This window comes from Cyprinus carpio, chromosome A25, assembly GCF_018340385.1.
Source record: "Cyprinus carpio isolate SPL01 chromosome A25, ASM1834038v1, whole genome shotgun sequence".
NCBI classification, from domain to species: Eukaryota; Metazoa; Chordata; class Actinopteri; order Cypriniformes; family Cyprinidae; genus Cyprinus; species Cyprinus carpio.
In genome coordinates, this window is record NC_056596.1 from 14,992,897 (window position 1) to 15,020,404 (window position 27,508).

Here is a 27,508-nt window from a genome sequence, read left to right on the forward strand (position 1 = left end):
TAATTAGTTGTACTTCCTGTACGCGTATGCATTCTCATAAACATGTTGCTGCTATGTTATGTCAAGTTATGTTATGGACAGAGACACTTTAATTATGTTTTATTTTGAGTTGAGAATTAGTTATAGAGACATTTGCAAAAGCCTTTCGATATGTAGCCTAATGAAGATGAATTAAGCACCAGCACCTGTTAGAAGGTAATGATTTAAATGTGCACACGATTTACCTAGAACAAGGGCACAAATTATTATATAGAGTGTACAATTTACTTAAAACAAGGTAACAAATTATTAAATTGTATGCACAATCTAGTAATATAAGGAAACTAATTAATAAATTGTGCGCACAATGTAGTAAATTGAGGTAACAAATGAATAAATCATGCCCAAGATTTATTAATTTTTTCTTGTATGTCATGTGTGGCACTCCGTACCTCTTTTACTCACAGAGCCTGACGTCATTATGAACATCACAGCTGTTGATATTACAACATCCTCTGTCTTACTAAACTGGACTGAACCAAACGGGCAAAGCTCCCGTTACCATGTAGAATTTGAAAATAACAGTGTGAATACTGAAAACACCTCCATCGAGATAAATGATCTAGCTCCTGGAGTGCAGTACACATTCAGAGTGTTTGCAGTTGCAGCTGATCATGTGACCGAGGGGAGAGCCAGTCAGATTTCTCTGTTTACCAGTAAGACCCCTGATTTAATGTTTAATTTGTATTAATTTTTTTAACCTTCAGCCCTGAAACCATATTAAAATTTCTTGCATTGGGTAGAAAATGCTCGAATTACTAACGTGCCCTCGGTTCCCCGAGATAAGGGGATGAGCGTTGCGTCTTCTTAGATGACCTATGGGGAAAACTCCTGTTTTACTCTTGTACTGAAACCTGATTTGTTCATGTTTGTGTAGCTGCATAAACCAATGGCACTATTTTTCAACCCAGGGGGGCGCCGGCACCTGTCAAGGTGGTGGGGCGCGAGCATCAGTTAATTCAGAGACATTCCCTTGAGGATTTATGAATATAATTTAGCAAATCTTTAGCCATCCACTAAGGGGCAATCTGACTCCCATGCTAGTCGACACAGAGCAGAGTTGGCTCGAGTATCAGTCATGCTTATTGACAGTGTAAGATGATTTACGGTTAGCCGTGTCGGAAATCCAACCATGGATAGGCATGTTATTATCTCAGAAACACGCTCAGCCATCGCACTGAATCAGGTAAACTGGTTATACATTTATGTTTCAGTATAATTCCGCATGCTATACCAGGGGCGGTTCTAAACCCTTTTTAGATGGGTTTCAGCCCCCCATCTGTCATCTTAGCCCCCCAAAACTATCTTAACGATCAGGCCAGTGCTGCTTCCTTAAGAAAGTTTTTCATTCTCACGCATTTTAAGTCTTGTCAGTTGAAACACTAAAGTAATTTTAAGCCATTTAAGCCCAAGACATCTCAATGCGGTAACTTACTCACGCGCTGTGATCAAGTGTTTCTGTGCGCACCGCGCACGCACACATGTGAAGTGCACAAACAGATAACCTTCTCAGACAGTAGGGGCCGGATTCACAAAAATCTTCTTAAGAAATAACTTAAGAACTTTCTTAAGATAAATTCCACGAAATTCGTAAGAATGTTCTTAAGTGCAATTCTTGAAAAATTCTTAAGTTCTCAAATATATTCTTAAGAAAATCTTAATTTTTTTCTAAAGAAGAAAACATCAGCCATTATCTGAATGAATACATGACGCACTGATAAAATCACACTATTGTCTTTTTGCGCTTCCTGCAGATTACCCATAGACTGTATAAAAATATTATCATAATAAGTATGCACACTATTTTCGTCGTGAGTTTGACTAGCACTCAGGTTCACGCTTTTAATGCGGCGTGTTTTTGAACAGTTACTTTAAAAATAGCCTGTCTCAAACTGCAACGATATGTTTCATACAATTTTGTGCTGTGTTCTGAGTGAACGCTTCCGGTATGTGTGTCCGCGCTTCTACAGCAAATGCATCCTGTGCATTCATATGCGCTGAATACTCCCAAAGATTATGCCGTATTTATAAGCTAAAATTAAAAGCAATCAATTAAAGCTCCCTATCTGACTCGTTTTAGAGTTGCTACCGATCATGTAGTTGCTCCGTGTAGCTTTGTTTTTCTATAAAACGTCTATCTTGCTATCACTCTCTGATATTTAAAGTGATAAAATAAAACTTAATTCCCACCATATTTCTGATATTATCTATCAATCTAATCTGATTAATTTGATCGTTTGCTTTTATTCTAAATCCGCGAGAGCAGCGCTCTTGCATCGCGTTAGCATTCGTTAGCTTGTCATTAGCATTTCCATTCGTGCCTATCACTGTTTTCTTTTCTTTTTTCTTTTCTTTTCTTTTCTCCTCTTTTCTCCTCTCCTCTCCTCTCCTCTCCTCTCCTCTCCTCTCCTCTCCTCTCCTCTCCTCTCCTCTCCTCTCACACTCCGGTTTTTCACAAGTTCATCAAACAACTGTGGTAAGAATTTTTCTTCAAGCACGGTGAATAATGGCTTCTCCTGCTATTGTTATTTGCACCGCTTGCCACATATATAGTTTTTCTCTCTCTGTTGGCGACGAGGGATTCACATGTGATAAATGCAGGGAAATAGTTAGGTTGACAGAGAAGATTTTAGAATTAGAGACAAGCATCCAAACTTTAATTGAGGACAGTAAGAATGTGAGGGCTCTAGATACGGATTTGGATGCAACTAGCTCAAGGAGTCCTGTACATTGTTTGGTTCCTGTAACAGCACCTCTGCAGCAGGGCAACTGGGTGACTGTGACGGGTCAAATCAATAAAAGTCACGGGTCAAAACACTGCTCTTCTGTTCCGATCAAAACATTAAACAGGTTCTCCCCACTCAGTGACGCACCCACTGAGAAACCTGATGAAAGTGCTCTAGTTATTGGCGATATTGTACGGAATGTGAAAATAGAGACACCAGCCACCATAGTCCAATGTTTACCAGGAGCCAGAGAGCCTGACATCTTGGCAAATTTAAAAGTGCTGGATAATGCTAAACGTAAATACAGTAAGATTGTTATTCACGCCGGCGCTAATGATGTTCAGCTTCGCCAGTCGGAGATCACTAAAAATAACATTAAAGAGGTGTGAACTTGCAAGTATGATGTCAGACACTGTAACATACTCTATTATTACCGTGGTGATGAGATGCATAGCAGATTGTCATCACTCAGTGGCTGGATATCTACGTGGTGCCCGCAGAATAACATAGGTTTCATAGACAATTGGACGAGCTTTTGGGGCAGACCTGACCTGTTGAAAAGAGATGGTCTTCATCCCTCCTGGGGTGGTGCCACTCTTCTCTCTAGAAATATGGCACATAGTCTTAGAGTTTGTACTTGACTAACTGGGGCCGAAGTCAGGAAGCATACAGACTAGCTAAACCGACCGTCTGCTAGCCACCTCACATCACAGAAGTTAGTTAATTCTCAGCACATAGAGACTCTTTCACCTAGATATCACACTATAGAGACTGTGTCTGTTCCCTGAACTACAAAATACAAAAAACGTCCAAACCAATTTAAGAGTAACAATTTAATTGAGGTTCAACAAATAAAAAACAGATGCAATAAGGATAAACAAATGATAAAGCTTGGCTTACTGAATATCAGGTCCCTTATTACGAAAGCACTTTTGGTAAATGATATGATCACTGATCATAATCTAGATGTGCTCTGTTTGACAGAAACCTGGCTTAAACCTGATGATTATATTATTTTAAATGAGACTACCCCCCAATATTACTGTTATAAAAATGACCCACGTCCAAAAGGTAAAGAGGGAGGTGTTGCTTCAGTTTATAACAATGTTTTCAGTATTTCTCAGAGGGCGGGCTTCAAGTATAACTCGTTTGAAGTAATAGTGCTTCATATAACATTATCCAGAGAAACACCACCATACAGACTTTATTAAAGAGTTTGCTGATTTTACATCCGATGTACAGGCCACCAGGGCACCATACAGACTTTATTAAAGAGTTTGCTGATTTTACATCCGAGTTAATGCTGGCTGCAGATAAAGTATTAATTGTTGGTGATTTTAATATCCATGTTGATAATGAAAAAGATGCATTGGGATCAGCATTTATAGACATTGTGAACTCTATTGGGGTTAGACAACATGTATCAGGACCTGCTTATTGTCGAAATCAATTTGATGTTGATGGTGTTGAAATTATGCAGCCAAGCGATGATATCTCAGATCATTATTTAGTTTTGTGCAAACTTCATATAGCTAAAACGGTTAATTCTACTTCTTGTTACAAGTATGGTAGAACCATCACTTCTACCACAAAAGATCGCTTTGTAAGTAATCTTCCTGATGTATCCCAATTCCTTAGCATATCCAAAACCTCAGAACAACTTGATGATGTAACACAAACTATGGACTCTCTCTTTTCTAGCATTTTAAATACAGTTGCTCCTTAACGCTTAAGGAAGGTTAAGGAAAATGGTCTGACACCATGGTATAATGAGCACACTCGCACCCTAATAAGAGCAGCCCGGAAAATGGAGTGCAGCTGGAGGAAAACAAAACTAGAGGTATTTCGTATTGCTTGGCAGAAAAGTAACCTATCCTACAGAAAAGCATTAAAAACTGCTAGATCTGATTACTTTTCATCTCTTTTAGAAGAAAACAAACATAACCCCAGGTATTTATTCAATACAGTGGCTAAATTAACGAAAAATAAAGCATCAACAAGTGTTGAGATTTCCCAACATCACAGCAGTAATGACTTTATGAACTACTTTTCTTCTAAGATCGATACTATTAGAGATAAAATTGTAACCATGCAGCCGTCAGCTACAGTATCGCATCAGACAGTGCGCTATAGATCCCTTGAGGAACAGTTCCAATCATTCTCTACTATAGGAGAGGGAAAAGTGTATAAACTTGTTAACTAGAAAAACTAGAAAACTTTGTTGGCATTAATGGAAGTGAACTGCACTGCACTGGCTCCCTATCAAACATCGTATAGATTTTAAAATCTTGCTTATTACTTATAAAGCCCTGAATGGTTTAGCACCTCAGTATTTGAACGAGCTCTTGTTACATTATAGTCCTCCATGTCCGCTGCATTCTCAAAACTCAGGCAATTTGATAATACCTAGAATATCAAAATCAACTGCGGGCGGCAGAACCTTCTCCTATTCAGCGCCTAAACTCTGGAATAACCTACCTAACATTGTTCGGGAGGCAGACACACTCTTGCAGTTTAAATCTAGATTAAAGACCTATCCTGGCTTACACATAACGCACTAATACGCTTCTAATATCCAAATCCGTTAAAGGATTTTAAGGCTACTTTAATTAGGTAAACCGGAACCGGGAACACTTCCCATAACACCCGATGTACTTGCTACATCGTTAGAAAAATGACATCTACGCTAATATTAGTCTGTTTCTCTCTTATACCGAGGTCACCGTAGCCACCAGAACCAGTCTGTATCTAGATCAGAGGGTCACTTCATTTACCCAGATCCAGTACGTATCCAGCCCAGGTGGTGGATCAGCACCTAGAAAGGACCTCTACAGCCCTGAAAGACAGCGGAGACCAGGACAACTAGATGAGCTGCAGAGACAGATCCCCTGTAAAGACCTTGTCTCAGACAACCACCGGGACAAGACCACAGGAAACAGATGACTCTTCTGCACAATCTGACTTTGCTGCAACCTGGAATTGAACTGCTGGTTTCGTCTGGCCAGAGGTGAACTGGTCCTCTGACTGAGCCTGGTTTCTCCCAAGGTTTTTTCTCTATTCTGTCACCGATGGAGTTTTGGTTCCTTACCGCTGTCACCTCTGGCTTGCTTAGTTGGGGACACTTCATTTACAGCAATATCATTGACTTGACTGCAAATTATTGCACAGATACTATTTAAACTGAACTGAGATGAATGACATCACTGAATTCGATGATGAACTGCCTTTAACTGTCATTTTGCATTATTGACACACTGTTTTCCTAATTAATGTTGTTCAGTTACTTTGACACAATCTTTTTTTTTAAAGCGCTATATAAATAAAGATGACTTGACTTGACTTGACTGAGTTTTGAAGTCAGCAAAAAGTAGCGTCACACATAGGCTAATCATAATGACTGATCGTGTTTACATTAACAGTCATCGATCACTTCAGAAAACTTGTGCACATCCCTAGTCCTACTGTGTATTATATGTAACTGTTGTTGTAATGCTTAAATATAACAATTAATTTTAAATAACCCAATAAATTAATTAAATAATTCTTACTGTTTGGGATTTAAGACAAGTCTAGGGTTGTCCTAAACTAAAGAAGTTATTTACGATGATTTTCAAGAATTTGAATTCTTCTTAGATTTTGTCTTAAGAACAATCTTAAGAAAAAAGATAAGAATATTCTTAAAATGGATTTTTGGGATGCTCCTTTTGTCTAAATGACTTAGAGTGCTAAACTTACAGCCTGAGTACACCCGCAATAGATTGGGACCCAGCTCGCCATCCATCAAGGGCAGGGCTAACAGGGAAACTTAACAGTCGTTGGGTCCAAACTCAAGACAGGAAGTGCAGACAGACAGGGCTTCCAAGTCACCTACCAGCTTGACAGATGCTAGGGCCAAGAGCAGAGTGGTTTTGAGCGACATGACCCGTAAGCCGGCTGTTTGAAGCAGCTCAAAAGTAGGCTCCTTAAAGGGCCATTAGGACGAAAGACAAGTCGCATGTTGGCCCTAGGAAGAGGAGGAGGGTTTAATTTCCAAGCGCCTCTAAGGACCTTAATGACCAAGTCGATTCTGCCAACTATCCAGCCAGCCACGAGCGAATGAATCGCTGCGATGGCTGCCACATAGACTTTGAGTGTGGATGGGGTGCAATTCTTATCCAACAACTCTAGCAGAAAGGTTAGCACGTGGGACATGTCACATGAAATCGGGTCCTGGCTTTGTGCTGACCAGCAGTCACTGAAGACTGGCCACTTAAGGGCATAGAGATGTCTTGTAGATTGAGCTCTGGCCTCTAGAATGGTGTTAGTGACTCTCATGGGTAGCTGACCAAACTACCATCGAGGGGCCAGACATGAAGGCTCGACTGCTCTTGCTGGGAGTGCCAAATTCTGCCCTTTGCTTGTGAGAGAAGGTCTCTCCTCAGTGGTATAGACCGGGGGCTGCAGACAGCAGCTGGATCATCTCTGGGAACCAGACCTGGTTCCTCCAGAGAGGGGCCACAAGCAGAAGAGAGCATTTTGTTTCCCTGACTCGCCTGATAACCTGAGGTAGCAGAGTGATCGGAGGGAAGCAATACAAACGGGTGTTGGGCCAATCATGGGCCAGATCCTGTTGTCTCGAGAAACAGATTGGGCAGTGACAGTTGTCTTTGGAGGTGAAAAGGTCAAACTCTGCCGAAAACTGACCAAATCATCTGAACTGTCTGGGGATCTAGTCTCCATTCCCTGGAGCTACTTTGCCTCTGGATAACATATCTGCTCCCAGTTTCAGTCTGCCTGACACATGAACCCCTTGTAGTGAGAGGAGTTTTCTCTGTGCCCAAAGCAGGAAACAGTGTGTCATCCTCTAAAGGGAACATGATCTGAGGCCTCCTTGGTGGTTGATATAGGCTACCAATTTTCATGTTGTCCGAGTGGACTAAGACGTGGTGCTCCTTCAAGGCTGGCAGAAAAGATTTCAGCGCCAGACAAACAGTCATCATTTCGACCCAATACTGGAGAGGCCGCATGTGTAGCAGGCCTAAGGAAATAACTGAGGAGGCAACTGCCATGAGACTGAGCATCTTCTGAAATACTCTGAGGGGATGTGAAGTCCCCAAGCTCTCATTTGCACTGAGTTTATGACTGTCCCCAGAAAGGTCACTCGCTGTCTGGGAGTCAGAAAACTCTTGACTGAGTTGATTTTCAACCCAAGACAATCTAGGAGGTCGAGCAACAACGACCTGCGAGTAGTATGTTCCCATTCTGATTTGGCTAGAACTAGCCAGTCATCAAGACAGTTCAAAATGCGGATTCTCATCTGCCTCAGGGGGAAAAGAGCTGCGTCTATGCATTTCGTAAAAGTGTGAGGGGCCAGAGACAGTCCAAAAGGAAGGGCCGTGTACAGATAGGGCACTCCCTCAAAAGTGAATCTCAAGAACGGCCTGTAACGAAGAGCTATTGGGATGGGAAAGCAAGCATCTTTCAGATCCACAGACAGAAACCAGTCACCGGGGCGTATTTGCGCAAAGATCTGTTTCAGTGTTAACATTCTGAATGGCTGTTGCATGTGGGCACGGTTCAGATGTCTGAGATCGAGTACTGGTCTGAGCCCATTATTGAATACGTAATTCCCCAGAACTACTTCTGTTTACAACAGTGAGCGCAAGCTAGATTGAAGTGATTATTACATTTTGAATATGGATATTTTTCTTACAAAAGCGCATCGATTCGCTACAGAAGGCCTTTTTTCACTCCCCGAAGCCTAGTGAGACACTTGTTTTTAGGAAGGGCGCTTTTTATTTTACATCTTTTGGACTGAAGCAATACAAAACCCGCTGACCGCAGTGATAGAGCTTGAAAGATCAGGGCAGTTTTTTGTATAACTCCGACTGGATTCGTCTGAACGAAGAAAGTCATATACACCTAGGATGCCTCAGGCGTGAGTGAAATGCAGCCTAATTTTAATTTTTGGGTGAACTAATCCTTTAATGGCTGTTTGCTGCACGAAGGGGCAGAACTGATATTTGTGACTGCAGGGAGAGGAGAACTGCACTTTAATGTATGTGGGTCCCTTATCACAGTGGTAGTTTGTTTGGGCACACATTAAACTTGCAGGATGTGCCCTGTTCAAAGTCCTCCACCACTCAGAAGTGTTCAAAGAGGTGGGGATTGATTGCAAGATTCTCTTTCTTTCTTTCTTTGGCCCTCTCCTCTTCCTCTCTGCATGCAGATCAGGACGGCTTTTGACGCTCTGGATCCAGTACTATGCAAGGTGCGTTGGGCAGGGGTACTTCCTAGCCATCTCTGAGAAACAATAAACTAAAAAAATCTCGCTTTTGACGCAGAATCGCTGAAGGAGAAGATTCTGATGAAATGGCGCTCTGTGCCAGCTTGTATAGATAGGTGGCCCCGCCCGTTCTGGCAGGCTAGAGCACCATAGGTTTGTGCAGCTACACAAATGTGAACAAATTAGGCTTCAGTACCAGAGTAAAACAGGGCTTTTCCCCATAGGTTGTCTAAGCCGACGCAATGAGAGTTATCCTTCGATAGGTACATGTACAGCAACATCTTAAGCACCTACAAATGCTTTGCGAATTCCAAATTGTATCAGTCTTACTTGTTTATCTCCACTTTTAATAAATAAATAAGTCTAATAAATAGATCAACAGAAGGAGAATCAGTAGTTACTTCTAAATATACTAGTATATTTTCCACTTAAATGTATGTATTCCCCTAGCTGGATATTCATATTGACTGATGCCTTTCATATATATTTAAATCTTCTCTACAGTAAGTTTTCAGAAGTCACATTTTAATGCCTAAATGTATATCATTTTTACTCACAGAGCCTGACATCATTATGAACCTCACAGCTAATGATATTACAACATCCTCTGTCTTACTAAACTGGACTGAACCAAACGGGCAAAGCTCCCGTTACCGTGTAGAATGTGAAAATAACAATGTGACTACTGAAAACAACTCCATTGAGATAAATCATCTGACTCCTGGAGCGCCGTACACATTCAGAGTGTTTGCAGTTGCAGCTGATCATGTGACCGAGGGGAGAGCCAGTCAGATTTCAGTGTATACCAGTAAGACCTCTGATTGGATGTTTAATCTGAATTAATCATTTGAACCTTCAGCCCTCAATCCATCTCATAATTTCTTGATTCAAGCAGAAAATTGTACAGCAACATCTTAAGCACCAACAAATGCTTTACACGTTCCTAATTGAATCAGTTTTTCTTGTTTATCTCCACTTGTGACTTTAGCTGAAAAAATGACAGTTGTTGTTTTCTTGCATTATTGACAAACTATATTACTGTTTAACATTGTAAAGCTATTTTGACACAACCAGTATTGTTTAAAGTGCTATACAAATAAAGGTGACTTGACTTGACTTCTCACCAGCATTAACGATTTGTCCTTCTCTTCCCACACAGAGCCAGATGTGATCAGGAATCTCAGCGTGTCTGAATTCACAACATCATCTGTGTATCTGGCATGGGAAGAATCAGCTGGAAATAGAGATTTCTTTCAAATTAATTGGACTGATGAGAAAACATCTGATCATGTAACCACCAATAACACATGGTATAACATCACGGATCTGAGTCCTGGAGTCCATTACACATTTTTCATCACAGCTTTTGCGGCAGATAAATCAACAGAAGGAGAATCAGTGGTTACCTCTAAATATACTAGTATGTTTTCACTTAAGTTTTTCCTGATTCCCCTAGCTGGGTATTCATATTGACTGATGCCTTTCAGATTTTTAAATCTTCACTACATTAAGTTTTCAGGATTCAGATTTTAATCCCTAAATCTCTGTCATTTTTACTCACAGAGCCTGATGTCATAATGAACCTCACAGCTCATTATATTACAACATCCTCTGTCTTACTAAATTGGACTGAACCAAATGGGCAAAGCTCCCGTTACCTTGTAGAATACGAAAATAACAATGTGACTACTGAAACCAACTCCATTGAGATAAATCATCTGACTCCTGGAGCGCCGTACACATTCAGAGTGTTTGCAGTTGCAGCTGATCATGTGACCGAGGGGAGAGCCAGTCAGATTTCACTGTATACCAGTAAGACCTCTGATTGGATGTTTAATCTGAATTAATCATTTGAACCTTCAGCCCTCTATCCATCTCATTATTTCTTGCCTTGAGTAGAAAATGCTCCAGTTACTAACGTAACCTTGGTTTCCTAAAATAAGGGAATGATCGTTGAATCTTCTTAGACAACCTATGGGGAGAAATCCTGTTTTACTCTGGTACTGAAGCCTGATTTGTTCACGTTTGTGTAGCTGCATAAACTAATGGCGCTCTAGCCCACCAGAATGCTATATAAGCTGACTCAGAGCGCCATTTTATCAATCACTTGACTGAAGAGACAGTCATCGATTCGTCTGCAGCTTTTAGCAAGGCTAGTTACACTGGACAAAGCCCAGGAGAAGGCCATTCCTCTGGTGGCATCGCAAGCCAGCTAGGGCATAAGCCAGGGCTATAGCATCTACTATCCAGTGAGATAATCTTTGCTTTGTAACCGGCAGCTATTTAGAGCTGCTTTCAATGCACCCTTAGAGCTGCTCCTTTTGTCTAAATGACTTAGAGTGCTAAACTTACAGCCTGAGTACACCCGCAATAGATTGGGACCCGGCTCGCCATCCATCAAGGGCAGGGCTAACAGGGAAACTTAACAGTCGTTGGGTCCAAACTCAAAGACAGGAAGTGCAGACAGACAGGGCTTCCAAGTCACCTACCAGCTTGACAGATGCTAGGGCCAAGAGCAGAGTGGTTTTGAGCGACATGACCCGTAAGCCGGCTGTTTGAAGCAGCTCAAAAGTAGGCTCCTTAAAGGGCCATTAGGACTAAAGACAAGTCCCATGTTGGCCCTAGGAAGAGGAGGGTTTAATTTCCAAGCGCCTCTAAGGACCTTAATGACCAAGTCGATTCTGCCAACTATCCAGCCAGCCACGAGCGAATGACTCGCTGCGATGGCTACCACGTAGACTTTGAGTGTGGATGGGGTGCAATTCTTATCCAACAACTCTAGCAGAAAGGTTAGCACGTGGGACATGTCACATGAAATCGGGTCCTGGCTTTGTGCTGACCAGCAGTCACTGAAGACTGGCCACTTAAGGGCATAGAGATGTCTTGTAGATTGAGCTCTGGCCTCTAGAATGGTGTTAGTGACTCTCATGGGTAGCTGACCAAACTACCATCGAGGGGCCAGACATGAAGGCTCGACTGCTCTTGCTGGGGGTGCCAAATTCTGCCCTTTGCTTGTGAGAGAAGGTCTCTCCTCAGTGGTATTGACCGGGGGCTGCAGACAGCAGCTGGATCATCTCTGGGAACCAGACCTGGTTCCTCCAGAGAGGGGCCACAAGCAGAAGAGAGCATTTTGTTTCCCTGACTCGCCTGATAACCTGAGGTAGCAGAGTGATCGGAGAGAAGCAATACAAACGGGTGTTGGGCCAATCATGGGCCAGATCCTGTTGTCTCGAGAAACAGATTGGGCAGTGACAGTTGTCTTTGGAGGTGAAAAGGTCAAACTCTGCCGAAAACTGACCAAATCATCTGAACTGTCTGGGGATCTAGTCTCCATTCCCTGGAGCTACTTTGCCTCTGGATAACATATCTGCTCCCAGTTTCAGTCTGCCTGACACATGAACCCCTTGTAGTGAGAGGAGTTTTCTCTGTGCCCAAAGCAGGAAACATTGTGTCATCCTCTAAAGGGAACATGATCTGAGGCCTCCTTGGTGGTTGATATAGGCTACCAATTTTCATGTTGTCCGAGTGGACTAAGACGTGGTGCTCCTTCAAGGCTGGCAGGAAAGATTTCAGCGCCAGACAAACAGTCATCATTTCGACCCAATACTGGAGAGGCCGCATGTGTAGCAGGCCTAAGGAAATAACTGAGGAGGCAACTGCCATGAGACTGAGCATCTTCTGAAATACTCTGAGGGGATGTGGAGTCCCCAAGCTCTCATTTGCACTGAGTTTATGACTGTCCCCAGAAAGGTCACTCGCTGTCTGGGAGTCAGAAAACTCTTGACTGAGTTGATTTTCAACCCAAGACAATCTAGGAGGTCGAGCAACAACGACCTGCGAGTAGTATGTTCCCCATTCTGATTTGGCTAGAACTAGCCAGTCATCAAGACAGTTCAAAATGCGGATTCTCATCTGCCTCAGGGGGAAAAGAGCTGCGTCTATGCATTTCGTAAAAGTGTGAGGGGCCAGAGACAGTCCAAAAGGAAGGGCCGTGTACAGATAGGGCACTCCCTCAAAAGTGAATCTCAAGAACGGTCTGTAACGAAGAGCTATTGGGATGGGAAAGTAAGCATCTTTCAGATCCACAGACAGAAACCAGTCACCGGGGCGTATTTGCGCAAGGATCTGTTTCAACGTTAACATTCTGAATGGCTGTTGAATGTGGGCACGGTTGAGATGTCTGAGATCGAGTACTGGTCTGAGCCCATTATTGAATACGTAATTCCCCGGAACTACTTCTGTTTACAACAGTGAGCGCAATCTAGATTGAAGTGATTATTACATTTTGAATATGGATATTTTTCTTACAAAAGCGCATCGATTCGCTACAGAAGGCCTTTTTTCACTCCCCGAAGCCTAGTGAGACACTTGTTTTTAGGAAGGGCGCTTTTTATTTTACGTCTTTTGGACTGAAGCAATACAAAACCCGCTGACCGCAGTGATAGAGCTTGAAAGATCAGGGCAGTTTTTTGTATAACTCCGACTATACACATAGGATGCCTCAGGCGTGAGTGAAATGCAGCCTAATTTTAATTTTTGGGTGAACTAATCCTTTAATGGCATTTCGCTGCACAAAGGGGCGGAACTAATATTTGTGACTGCAGGGAGAGGAGAAATGCACTTTAATGTATGTGGGTCCCTTATCACAGCGGTAGTTTGTTTGGGCACACATTAAACTTGCAGGATGTGCCCTGTTCAAAGTCCTCCACCACTCAGAAGTGTTCAAAGAGGTGGGGATTGATTGCAAGATTTCTTTCTTTCTTTCTTTGGCCCTCTCCTCTTCCTCTCTGCATGCAGATCAGGACGGCTTTTGAGGCTCTGGATCCAGTACTATGCAAGGTGCGTTGGGCAGGGGTACTTCCTAGCCATCTGGGGGCACTGTTGAAGCCCAGGCTTCAGCTTTGACGCAGAATCGCTGAAGGAGAAGATTCTGATGAAATGGCGCTCTGTGCCAGCTTGTATAGCTAGGTGGCCCCGCCCATTCTGGCAGGCTAGAGCACCATAGGTTTGTGCAGCTACACAAATGTGAACAAATTAGGCTTCAGTACCAGAGTAAAACAGGGCTTTTCCCCATAGGTTGTCTAAGCCGACGCAATGAGAGTTATCCTTCGATAGGTACATGTACAGCAACATCTTAAGCACCTACAAATGCTTTGCGAATTCCAAATTGTATCAGTCTTACTTGTTTATCTCCACTTTTAATAAATAAATAAGTCTAATAAATAGATCAACAGAAGGAGAATCAGTAGTTACTTCTAAATATACTAGTATGTTTTCCACTTAAATGTATGTATTCCCCTAGCTGGATATTCATATTGACTGATGCCTTTCATATATATTTAAATCTTCTCTACAGTAAGTTTTCAGAAGTCACATTTTAATGCTTGTTTTTATAAGAAATCCCCCATTCAAAACTCATGTTACAGATAAAATATCAAAAAACTGCCTTCCCTCTTGCCAGTCTCTTGGTCATTCATTTGGCCCACCACTTCACATTTCGTCCTATATTTATTTCTACCTTACATAATTATTTTTTTTTTTTTACAATTAGCACATAGCAGATAAATCAACAGTCAGTGAATATATCAAAATAAGGGTAATTGAACATAAATAAACAGATGACTTGTGACATCACAATATCACAAACGAAAGAAGACAGTTCAGGTGAGCATTGCTTGTACGTAGGAGGGCCAGGGACAGAGAAAGGGAATGATAGCTGTGTTTACCTCAAGCAGGTCTTTTGGGGTGGGCATAAGGGTGGGAAGTAACTTCAGGACAAACAGGGAAGTAAGTGCTGGTTCCAAAATGGACTTAGTGTCAGGCCCTGACTGTTGTTTTGATAGCCTTTAAGCCAGCGGTTCTCAATTCCAGTCCTTGCGCCCCCCCAGCTCTGCATATTTTGCATGTCTCTCTGTTAACACACCTAATTCAGATAATCAGCTCGTTAGAAGTGAGCTCTGTGCCTGAACTGTGTTCCCATTGACATGGTCCCTACATAGTGTTCATTGCTCCGTCCTCCCTGAGCACACGGACAAGTGTGACATCATATACCTCTGTAAATAAATATAATTTAAATTAACGTCTCGGACACTTCAATGCACTTTGAATGGAACATATTAGTTTGCATCGAACTGGAATCATGGCAGAATATTCTGTGATGTCCACTTCGCAGGGCACTTACTTTCAAAAAGAACAAACGTCTGAAGCCATAAGAGAAACATTCAAAATTTGCAGAGCAGGGGTGCGCGAGGACTGGAACTGAGAACTGCTGCTTTAAGAGGAATCAAGCCTCCCCAATCCACCCACACTACCCACCTGCTTTGAGTATAAACCAGCAACATCTTATGCTCACAGAAAAAAAATTCTTTATATAATCAAAACTGTATAATTTCCTTACCACTACTTATTATTTATTTCTCTCCCCACACCACACAGAGCCGGATGTGATCAGGAATCTCACAGTGACCAACACATCACAACCTCATCTGTGTTTCTGACATGGGATAAACCAATTGGAAATAGATATTTCTTTCAAATTTATTGGACTTATGAGAAAACAAACAGAAATTTAACAGAAACTAGTAACACTTTCTACAACATCACTGATCTCACTGCTGGAGTCAATTACACATTCTGCATCACTGCTGTTGCAGCAGATAAATCAATAGAAGGAGAAACTTTCTGCATCTTACAATATACCAGTATGTAAAATTAGAAAAGATCTGTTTTGTGCTACATATAGTACAGTATTAGAATGATGCCTCCCCCCCTTTCTAGTCTAGTATAAGTTAATCTGTCCTAACAGTTCACATATCCCCCATGTGTGTTTACTTTTCACTTGTGTCCTGATTGTAAAAAAAAAAAAAAAAATAATAAAAATGAATAAATAGATAAATAAAAATCAACATTTATGAATTGCTCTTTTCTCCCCCATACAGAGCCAGATATGATCAGGAATCTCAAAGTGACTGAAATCACAACAACATCTGTGTTTCTGATATGGGAAGAACCATTTGGAAATAGATATTCCTTTAAACTTAATTGGACTGATGAGAAAACATCTAACCATGTAATAACCAATAACACATGGTATAACATCATTGGTCTGACTGCTGGAGTCAATTACACATTTATCATCACAGCTGTTGCAGCAGATAAATCAACAGAAGGAGAATCAGTGGTTACCTCAAACTATACTAGTATGTTTTATACTTTTCCTTAAGAGTCTTTACAAGTTTTAGGATTCAAATTTTTATCCCTAAATGTCTTTCATTTTTACTCACAGAGCCTGACGTCATAATGAACCTCACAGCTAATGATATTACAACATCCTCTGTCTTACTAAACTGGACTAAACCAAATGGCCAAAGCTCCCGTTACCATGTAGAATATGAAAATAACAATGTGGCTACTGAAAACAACTCTTTTGAGATAAATCATCTGACTCCTGGAGCGCACTACACATTCAGAGTGTTTGCAGTTGCAGCTGATCATGTGACCGAGGGGAGAGCCAGTCAGATTTCACTGTATACCAGTAAGACCTCTGATTGGATGTTTTAATCTGAATGAATAATTTGAACCTTCAGCCCTGAATCCATCTCATAATTTCTTGCCTTAAGCAGAAAACTGTACAGCAATATCTTAAGCACCTACAAATGCTAGAAATGATTTATGAATAATTGTTTCAGTCCTACATGTTTGTACGCCGTTTCACACCAGTATTTATGATTTGTCCTTTCTCTCCACACAGATCCGGATGTTATCAGGAATCTCATAGTGAGCAATATCACAACCACATCTGTGTTTCTGACATGGGAAGAACCAGTCGGAAATAGATCTTTCTTTAAACTTAAGTGGGCTGATGATAAAACAAGTGGAAATTCAACAGAAACTACTGACACTTCGTATCAAATCACTGGTCTGACTGCTGGAGTCAATTACACATTCTGCATCACTGCTGTTACTGCAGATAAATCAACAAAAGGAGAAAACTGTCTGTAGCTCACAAATTACCAGTATGCAAAATTCTAAAATACATGTTTCTTACTACAAAGCACATTTAAACTACTTGACTCTCATGGGTGGCTGTTCAAGGCATGGAAAGGAAAGGGTTTCATTATCAATCTAGTTGCTAACAGTACCTCTGTTAAACCAAATATGAGAACATACAAAGAACTGAACAGAACTGGGGGTATAAATACACAGAAAAAATAAAATAAAATAAAAAATACAGGGAACAGCAAGACTAATCAATAAACAAATAAGTAACCATAGAAACAAATGAGAGCATACAACAACATAGCAAAAAAAAAAAAAAAAAAAAAAAAATCTTTCATGAAAAGAGACACCAGGAACAACTGAACAAAATAAACAGAAAACTCAGTCTCTGAAAACAAAATAGGAAGAAAAAAAAAAAACTTATCAACCAATATTTCTTTCAGGAAATTTGTAAAAGCACTAGAGTTATTCCTATGTCAAGCAGCACTCATTTGCTCTCCTCTTTGTTTTTATAAGAAATCCCCATTCAAAACTCATGTTACAGATAAAATATCAAAAAACTGCCTTCCCTCTTGCCAGGCTCTTGGTCATTCATTTGGCCCACCACTTCACATTTCGTCCTATATTTATTTCTACGTTACATGATTTTTTTTTTTTTTTTTATTTTTTTTTTTTACAATTAGGACATAGCAGATAAATCAACAGTCAGTGAATATATCAAAATAAGGGTCATTGAACATAAATGAACAGATGACTTGTGACATCACAATATCACAAACGAAAGAAGACAGTTCAGGTGAGCATTGCTTGTACGTAGGAGGGCCAGGGACAGAGAAGGGGAATGATAGCAGTGTTTACCTGAAGCAGATCTTTTGGGGTGGGCATTAGGGTGGGAAGTAACTTCAGGACAAACAGGGAAGTAAGTGCTGGTTCCAAAATGGACTTAGTGGCAGGCCCCGACTGTTGTTTTGATACCCTTTAAGCCAGCGGTTCACAATTCCAGTCCTTGCGCCCCCCAGCTCTGCATATTTTGCATGTCTCTCTGTTAACACACCTAATTCAGATAATCCGCTTGTTAGAAGTGAGCTCCGTGCATGATCTGTGTTCCCATTGACATGGTCCCTACACAGTGTTCATTGCTCCGTCCTCCCTGAGCACACGGAACAAGTGTGACATCATATACCTCTGTAAATAAATACAATATAAATTCACGTCTCGCACACTTCAATGCACTTTGAATGGAACATAAATGTTCGCTTCGAACTGGAATCATGCGCAGAATATTCTGTGATGTCCACTTCGCAGGGCACTTACGTTCAAATAGAACAAACGTCTGAAGCCATAAGAGAAACATACAAAATTTGCAGAGCAGGGGTGCGCGAGGACTGGAATTGAGAACTGCTGCTTTAAGAGGAATCAAGCCTCCCCAATCCAACCACACCAGCCCCCTGCTTTGAGTAGAAACCAGCAACATCTTATGCTCACAGAAAAAAAATTCTTTATATAATCAAAACTGTATAATTTCCTTACCACTACTTATTATTTATTTCTGTCCCCACCACACAGAGCCGGATGTGATCAGGAATCTCACAGTGACCAACATCACAACCTCATCTGTGTTTCTGGCATGGGATAAACCAGTTGGAAATAGATATTTCTTTCAAATTTATTGGACTTATGAGAAAACAAACAGAAATTTAACAGAAACTAGTAACACTTTCTACAACATCACTGATCTCACTGCTGGAGTCAATTACACATTCTGCATCACTATTGTTGCAGCAGATAAATCAATAGAAGGAGAAACTTTCTGCATCTTACAATATACCAGTATGTAAAATTAGAAAAGATCTGTTTTTGTGCTACATATAGTACATTATTAGAATGATGCCTCCCCCCTTTCTAGTCTAGTATAAGTTAATCTGTCCCAACAGTTCACATATCCCCCATGTGTGTTTACTTTTCACTTGTGTCCTGATTGTAAAAAATAAATAAATGAATAAATGAATACATGAATACATGAATAAATCAATAAATAAAAATCAACATATATGAATTGCTCTTTTCTCCCCATACAGAGCCAGATGTGATCAGGAATCTCAAAGTGTCTGAAATCACAACATCATCTGTGTTTCTGATATGGGAAGAACCATTTGGAAATAGATATTTCTTTAAACTTAATTGGACTGATGGAAAAACATCTAACCATGTAATAACCAATAACACATGGTATAACATCACTGGTCTGACTGCTGGAGTCAATTACACATTTAACATCGCAGCTGTTGCAGCAGATAAATCAACAGAAGGAGGATCAGTGGTTACCTCAAATTATACTAGTATGTTTTTATACTTTTCCTTAAGAGTCTTTACCAGTTTTAGGATTCAAATTTTATCCCTAAATGTCTTTCATTTTTACTCACAGAGCCTGACGTCATAATGAACCTCACAGCTAATGATATTACAACATCCTCTGTCTTACTAAACTGGACTAAACCAAATGGCCAAAGCTCCCGTTACCATGTAGAATATGAAAATAACAATGTGGCTACTGAAAACAACTCTTTTGAGATAAATGATCTGACTCCAGGAGTGCACTACACATTCAGAGTGTTTGCAGTTGCAGCTGATCATGTGACTGAGGGGAGAGCCAGTCAGATTTCACTGTATACCAGTAAGACCTCTGATTGGATGTTTTAATCTGAATGAATCATTTGAACCTTCAGCCCTGAATCCATCTCATAATTTCTTGCCTTAAGCAGAAAACTGTACAGCAATAACTTAAGCACCTAAAAATGCTACAAATGCTTTATGAATAATTGTTTCAGTCCTACATGTTTGTACGCCGTGTCACACCAGTATTTATGATTTGTCCTTCTCTCTCCACACAGATCCGGATGTTATCAGGAATCTCACAGTGAGCAACATCACAACCTCATCTGTGTTTCTGACATGGGAAGAACCAGCCGGAAATAGATCTTTCTTTAAACTTAAGTGGGCTGATGATAAAACAAGTGGAAATTCAACAGAAACTACTGACACTTCGTATCAAATCACTGGTCTGACTGCTGGAGTCAATTACACATTCTGCATCACTGCTGTTACTGCAGATAAATCAACAAAAGGAGAAACTGTCTGTAGCTCACAAATTACCAGTATGCAAAATTCTAAAATACATGTTTTCTTACTACAAAGCACATTTAAACTACTTGACTATCATGGGTGGCTGTTCAAGGCATGGAAAGGAAAGGGTTTCATTATCAATCTAGTTGCTAGCAGTACCTCTGTTAAACCAAATATGAGAACATACAAAGAACTGAACAGAACTGGGGTATAAATACACAGAAAAAAATAAAATAAAAAAAAAATACAGGGAACAGCAAGACTAATCAATAAACAAATAAGTAACCATAGAAACAAATGAGAGCATACAACAACATAGCAAAAAAAAAAAAAAAAAAAAAAAAATCTTTCATGAAAAGAGACACCAGGAACAACTGAACAAAATAAACAGAAAACTCAGTCTCTGAAAACCAAATAGGAAGAAAAAATAAAAACATATCAACCAATATTTCTTTCAGGAAATTTGTAAAAGCACTAGAGTTATTCCTATGTCAAGCAGCACTCATTTGCTCTCCTCTTTGTTTTTATTAGAAATCTCCATTCAAAACTCATATTACAGATTAAATATCAAAATACTGCCTTCCCTCTTGCCAGGCTCTTGGTCATTCATTTGGCCCACCACTTCACATTTCGTCCTATATTTATTTCTACGTTACAATAATTTTTTTTTTTTTTTTTTTTTTTTTTTAATTAGGACATAGCAGATAAATCAACATTCAGTGAATATATCAAAATAAGGGTCATTGAACATAAATGAACAGATGACTTGTGACATCACAATATCACAAACAAAAAGAAAATAGTTCAGGTGAGCATTGCTTGTACGTAGGAGGGCCAGGGACAGAGAAGGGGAATGATAGCAGTGTTTACCTGAAGCAGATCTTTTGGGGTGGGCATTAGGGTGGGAAGTAACTTCAGGACAAACAGGGAAGTAAGTGCTGGTTCCAAAATGGACTTAGTGGCAGGCCCCGACTGTTGTTTTGATAGCCTTTAAGCCAGCGGTTCACAATTCCAGTCCTTGCGCCCCCCAGCTCTACATATTTTGCATGTCTCTCTGTTAACACACCTAATTCAGATAATCAGCTCATTAGAAGTGAGCTCCGTGCCTGATCTGTGTTACCATTGACATGGTCCCTACACAGTGTTCATTGCTCCGTCCTCCCTGAGCACACGGACAAGTGTGACATCATATACCTCTGTAAATAAATACAATTTAAATTCACGTCTCGCACACTTCAATGCACTTTGAATGGAACATATTGTTTGCTTCAAAATGGAATCATGGCAGAATATTCTGTGATGTCCACTTCGCAGGGCACTTACGTTCAAATAGAACAAACGTCTGAAGCCATAAGAGAAACATACAAAATTTTGCAGAGCAGGGGTGCGCAAGGACTGGAATTGAGAACTGCTGCTTTAAGAGGAATTAAGCCTCACCAGCCACCCCCCCCCCCCCCACACACACACACGCACACAAACAGAGCCGGATGTGATCAGGAATCTCACAGTGACCAACATCACAACCTCATCTGTGTTTCTGGCATGGGATAAACCAATTGGAAATAGATATTTCTTTCAAATTTATTGGACTTATGAGAAAACAAGCAGAAATTCAACAGAAACTAGTAACACTTTCTACAACATCACTGATCTCACTGCTGGAGTCAATTACACATTCTGCATCACTGCTGTTGCAGCAGATAAATCAATAGAAGGAGAAACTTTCTGCATCTTACAATATACCAGTATGTAAAATTAGAAAATATCTGTTTTGTGCTACATATATTACATTATTAGAATGATGCCTCCCCCCTTTCTAGTCTAGTATAAGTTAATCTGTCCCAACAGTTCACATATCCCCCATGTGTGTTTACTTTTCACTTGTGTCCTGATTGTAAAAAATAAATAAATAAATAAATAAATAAATAAATACATGAATACATTAATAAATAAATAAATAAAAATCAACATTTATGAATTGCTCTTTTCTCCCCATACAGAGCCAGATGTGATCAGGAATCTCAGAGTGTCTGAAATCACAACATCATCTGTGTTTCTGATATGGGAAGAACCATTTGGAAATAGATATTTCTTTAAACTTAATTGGACTGATGGAAAAACATCTAACCATGTAATAACCAATAACACATGGTATAACATCACTGGTCTGACTGCTGGAGTCAATTACACATTTAACATCGCAGCTGTTGCAGCAGATAAATCAACAGAAGGAGGATCAGTGGTTACCTCAAATTATACTAGTATGTTTTATACTTTTCCTTAAGAGTCTTTACAAGTTTTAGGATTCAAATTTTATCCCTAAATGTATTTCATTTTTACTCACAGAGCCTGACGTCATAATGAACCTCACAGCTAATGATATTACAACATCCTCTGTCTTACTAAACTGGACTAAACCAAATGGCCAAAGCTCCCGTTACCATGTAGAATATGAAAATAACAATGTGGCTACTGAAAACAACTCCTTTGAGATAAATGATCTGACTCCTGGAGCGCACTACACATTCAGAGTGTTTGCAGTTGCAGCTGATCATGTGACCAAGGGGAGAGCCAGTCAGATTTCACTGTATACCAGTAAGACCTCTGATTGGATGTTTTAATCTGAATGAATCATTTGAACCTGCAGCCCTGAATCCATCTCATAATTTCTTGCCTTAAGCAGAAAACTGTACAGCAATATCTTAAGCACCTACAAATGCTACAAATGCTTTATGAATAATTGTTTCAGTCCTACATGTTTGTACGCCGTGTCACACCAGTATTTATGGTTTGTCCTTCTCTCTCCACACAGATCCGGATGTTATCAGGAATCTCACAGTGAGCAACATCACAACCGCATCTGTGTTTCTGACATGGGAAGAACCAGTCGGAAATAGATCTTTCTTTAAACTTAAGTGGGCTGATGATAAAACAAGTGGAAATTCAACAGAAACTACTAACACTTCCTATCAAATCACTGGTCTGACTGCTGGAGTCAATTACACATTCTGCATCACTGCTGTTACTACAGATAAATCAACAAAAGGAGAAACTGTCTGTAGCTCACAAATTACCAGTATGCAAAATACTAAAATACATGTTTCTTACTACAAAGCACATTTAAACTACTTGACTATCATGGGTGGCTGTTCAAGGCATGGAAAGGAAAGGGTTTCATTATCAATCTAGTTGCTAGCAGTACCTCTGTTAATCCAAAGATGAGAACATACAAAGAACTGAACAGAACTGGGGGTATAAATACACAGGAAAAAAATAAAATAAAAGGAACAGCAAGACTAATCAATTAACAAATAAGTAACTATAGAAACAAATGAGAGCATACAACAACATAGCAAAAAAAAAAAACAACAAAAAAAAAAAACCCTTCCATGAAAAGAGACACCAGGAACAACTGAACAAAATAAACATAAAACTCAGTCTCTGAAAACAAAATAGGAAGAAAAAATAAAAACATATCAACCAATATTTCTTTCAGGTAATTTGTAAAAGCACTAGAGTCATTCCTATGTCAAGCACCACTCATTTGCTCTCCTCTTTGTTTTTATTAGAAATCTCCATTCAAAACTCATGTTACAGATTAAGGGCCCTATCATACACCTGGCGCAATGCGACTCAAGGTGCAGCGCAAGTGTGTTTGCTAGTTTCAGTCCGGCGCCATTCGCATTTTCCCCTCCAGCGCCACGTCGTTTAATTAGCAAATGCATTTGCACCCATTTGTTCAGGCGCATTGCTGGTGCATTGCTATTTGGTGTGTTCAGGCGCATTGCTGGTGCATTGCTATTTTTAAGGAGCTGAAAATAGACTGCGCCATAGACCAACACAAACCTGGTCTAAAGTCTGGCGCAATGTTTTTTCTTTGTTATTTAAAGAGCGTGTTAGTACAGGTGGGTCCACAACGCTCGTACAACCCTGCTTATTAAACACAGGATGCACAGCAGCACACAAACATGCCAAATATAAAAAATTAAAGGATTGCAATGCATAAGATTTTTTTGTAGGCTAATTAAATATAAAAATGCCTACATGTCATAATGGATAGTCATCGCATGTATCAGAATTAGGCTATCTATTTGCTCGCACATGAGCAGCTCCATTTTATCTCGGAGACGCGTTCTGTCTTTGAGCTTGCCAAATTCCGCCGTGTAAATAGCAAATCCCTCATGGCACGAGCGCAAGTGGCTCTTAAAGGGAATGGAAGGTGAGACTCTGATTGGTTTATTGCACGTTACGCCCCCAAAAAACACCCATTACTCATTAAGAGAATAGGGACAACCCGTTTAGACCATGCGCCCGGGCGCACTAACCGTTTTTTTTTTCCGTCGTTAAAATAGCAAAAGTTGATTTAGACATGCCCTGAGTACACCTGCGCCGTGCGCTTTACACTTTGCGTTTGGATCGTTAAAATAGGGCCTTAAATATCAAAATACTGCCTTCCCTTTTGCCAGTCTCTTGGTCATTAATTTGGCCCACCAGTTCACATTTCATCCTGTATTTATTTCTACGTTGCATGATTTTGTTTTTACAATTAGCACATAGCAGATAAATCAACAGTCAGTGAATATATCTAAATAAGGGTCATTGAACATAAATGAACAGATGACTTGTGACATCACAACATCACAAACGAAAGAAGACAGTTCAGGTGAGCATTGCTTGTACGTAGGAGGGCCAGGGACAGAGAAGGGGGGATGATAGCTGTGTTTTACCTCAAGCAGGTCTTTTGGGGTGGGCATAAGGGTGGGAAGTAACTTCAGGATAAACAGGGAAGTAAGTGCTGGTTCCAAAATAGACTTACTGGCAGGATCCAACTGTTGTTTTCGCCCCCCAGCTCTGCAGCGGTTCTCAATTCCAGTCCTTGCGCCCCCCAGCTCTGCATATTTTGCATGTCTCTCTGTTAACAGACCTGATTCATATACAGTAATCAGCTCATTAGAAGTGAGCTCTGTGCATGAACTGTGTTCCCATTGACATGGTCCCTACACAGTGTTCATTGCTCCGTCCTCCCTGAGCACACGGACAAGTGTGACATCATATACCTCTGTAAATAAATACAAATTTAAATTCACTTCTCGCACACTTCAATGCACTTTGAATGGAACATATTTGTTTGCTTCAAACTGGAATCATGGCGCATATCCTGTGATGTCCACTTCGCAGAGCACTTGCGTTCAAATAGAACAAACGTCTGAGGCCATAAGAGAAACATACAAAATTTGCAGAGCAGGGTGGTGCGCGAGGACTGGAACTGAGAACTGCTGCTTTAAGAGGAGTCAAGCCTCCCCAATCCACCCACACTACCCACCTGCTTTGAGCAGAAACCAGCAACATCTTATGCTCACAGAAAAAAAAAAAATCTTTATATAATCAAAAAACTGTATAATTTCCTTACCCACTACTTATTATTTATTTCTCTCCCCACCACACAGAGCCGAATGTGATCAGGAATCTCACAGTGACCAACATCACAACCTCATCTGTGTTTCTGACATGGGATAAACCAATTGGAAATAGATATTTCTTTCAAATTTATTGGATTTATGAGAAAACAAACAGAAATTCAACAGAAACTAGTAACACTTTCTATAACTTCACTGATCTCACTGCTGGAGTCAATTACACATTCTGCATCACTGCTGTTGCAGGAAATAAATCAACAGGAGAAACTTTCTGCATCTCAAAATATACCAGTATGTAAAATAATAAATTATCTGTTCTTTGCTAAATGGAATTTTTAAACAAATTGACCCACCATTTCTTTCTAATAATAAAATTGTAGTAACACTTTATTTTAAGGACTAATTCTCAATATTAACTAGCTGCTTATTAGCAATTTTACTACCATGTTGGCTGTTTTTTATTAGTAATTATAAAGCAAATATTAATGCCTTAATCTGCATGACCATATTTTTTTGATCCCTTAATCCACCCCATACATAAACTTAACAACTACCTTACTAACTATTAAAAAGCAGCAAATTAGGAGTTTTATTAGGGTAAAACTCTGAATTAATAGTGAATATGTGTTTTCCCTATTCTAAAGTGCTACCAAATTTTTATTAGCATCTATTTGTTTTTATGCGAGGTTCCTGTAACGTACGTGTTCGCTCACACTTTAGTTTAGGGACCAATTCCCGCTATCAACAAAGACTTTTGCCTCAGGTAAATTCCTAATTTGCTGCTTGCTAATATTATAAAGGTGGTTATTAAGTTTAGGTGTGGGGTAGGATTAAGAGATCTAAAATATGGTCATGCAGAATAAAGGCATTAATATGTATACTAATAATCAGCCAATAAGCTAGTAATATGCATGTTAATAAGCAACTGTTAAATAGTGAGAATTTGTCCCTAAACTAAAATGTTACCATACCTTGTCAGCATCTCCTATTTACTTTTTTGGACATAAAATTGCACAGTGTACATTTGATGCTCATACATTTTAGTGAAACTACATGCCTTGTAATTGTGTAATTATAATTCCCACTTTCTCACCAGCACATTTACTTTTCTCTTCCCAACACAGAGCCAAATGTGATCAGGAATCCCAGAGTGACTAATTTCACATCATCATCTGTGTTTCTGACATGGGATGAACCATTTGGAAATAGAGATTTTTTTAGAATTGGATGGACTGAGAAAAGGATGATTGAAAGAACTATCAAAACTTCCTATCACGCCACTGGTCTGACTGCTGGAGTCAATTACACATTCTGCATCACTGCTGTGACAGCAGATGAATCAACAGAAGGAATAACTCATTGCATCTCACAATTTACCAGTATGTAAAATTCTAAAATATCTGTCCTAAATAACTTGTACAAATCTGATCACAATCAAAAGGTCACACAACAAATATTAGAATAATGTTGTGAGTTTCAATGTAACCTCCCTCATCAGAAAATAAATTTAAAAAGATCATGTGTTTTTTTTAAGGCATCTCAGTGTATACTAAAATGTCATCTTGTTTCATTAACTGATCTGGTTTAATATAACAATCAATGTCTTTATTCTTATAAAAAACTTTGAACACATTACTGCTGTTTCTTCATTGGGAACATGTTTAATAATAGAATAATAACACTTATTAACATATTCTCATGTAGGTCCATCTAACACAGAGTCTAACACTTGGCTGATTGTTGGTGTAGTTTTGGCAGTGATCTGTTTTCTCACCATCATCACTCTCATTCTCTTCTTCTATTCAAGAAGGTGAGTTGCTAGTGTCATCAGAGAAGTAAATATCGGACAGAGCTCAAGATAATGAAGTCATCCAGATTCATTTTATTAACAATTCTTTATTACTCTTTGTTCCAGACAAACCAAAAAACAATGTCCCTGA

General features: G+C 39.8%; 1 protein-coding gene across 1 annotated transcript; it reads left to right on the top strand.

The window, feature by feature from the left end:
* LOC109071048 (receptor-type tyrosine-protein phosphatase eta-like) lies at positions 1-27,508 on the top strand. Its single transcript, XM_042715926.1, has 14 exons — positions 1-695; positions 9,590-9,838; positions 10,190-10,450; positions 10,594-10,842; positions 16,316-16,564; positions 19,454-19,702; positions 19,920-20,183; positions 22,152-22,412; positions 22,498-22,746; positions 22,964-23,227; positions 25,599-25,859; positions 26,693-26,947; positions 27,273-27,378; positions 27,484-27,508. Exons 1-14 carry the CDS (start codon positions 461-463, stop codon positions 27,506-27,508), a joined length of 3,177 nt encoding a protein of 1,058 aa, XP_042571860.1. The 5' UTR covers positions 1-460.

What these genes read in the sequence shown, in the direction of transcription:
- LOC109071048 (XM_042715926.1), top strand. Translation starts at nt 461, where the DNA reads ATGAACATCACAGCTGTTGATATTACAACATCCTCTGTCTTACTAAAC. An exon ending in GGTTACCTCTAAATATACTA is followed by an intron (nt 10,451 to 10,593) that starts GTATGTTTTCAC and finishes TTTTACTCACAG; the next exon opens with AGCCTGATGTCATAATGAAC. An exon ending in CTCTTCTTCTATTCAAGAAG is followed by an intron (nt 27,379 to 27,483) that starts GTGAGTTGCTAG and finishes TCTTTGTTCCAG; the next exon opens with ACAAACCAAAAAACAATGTC.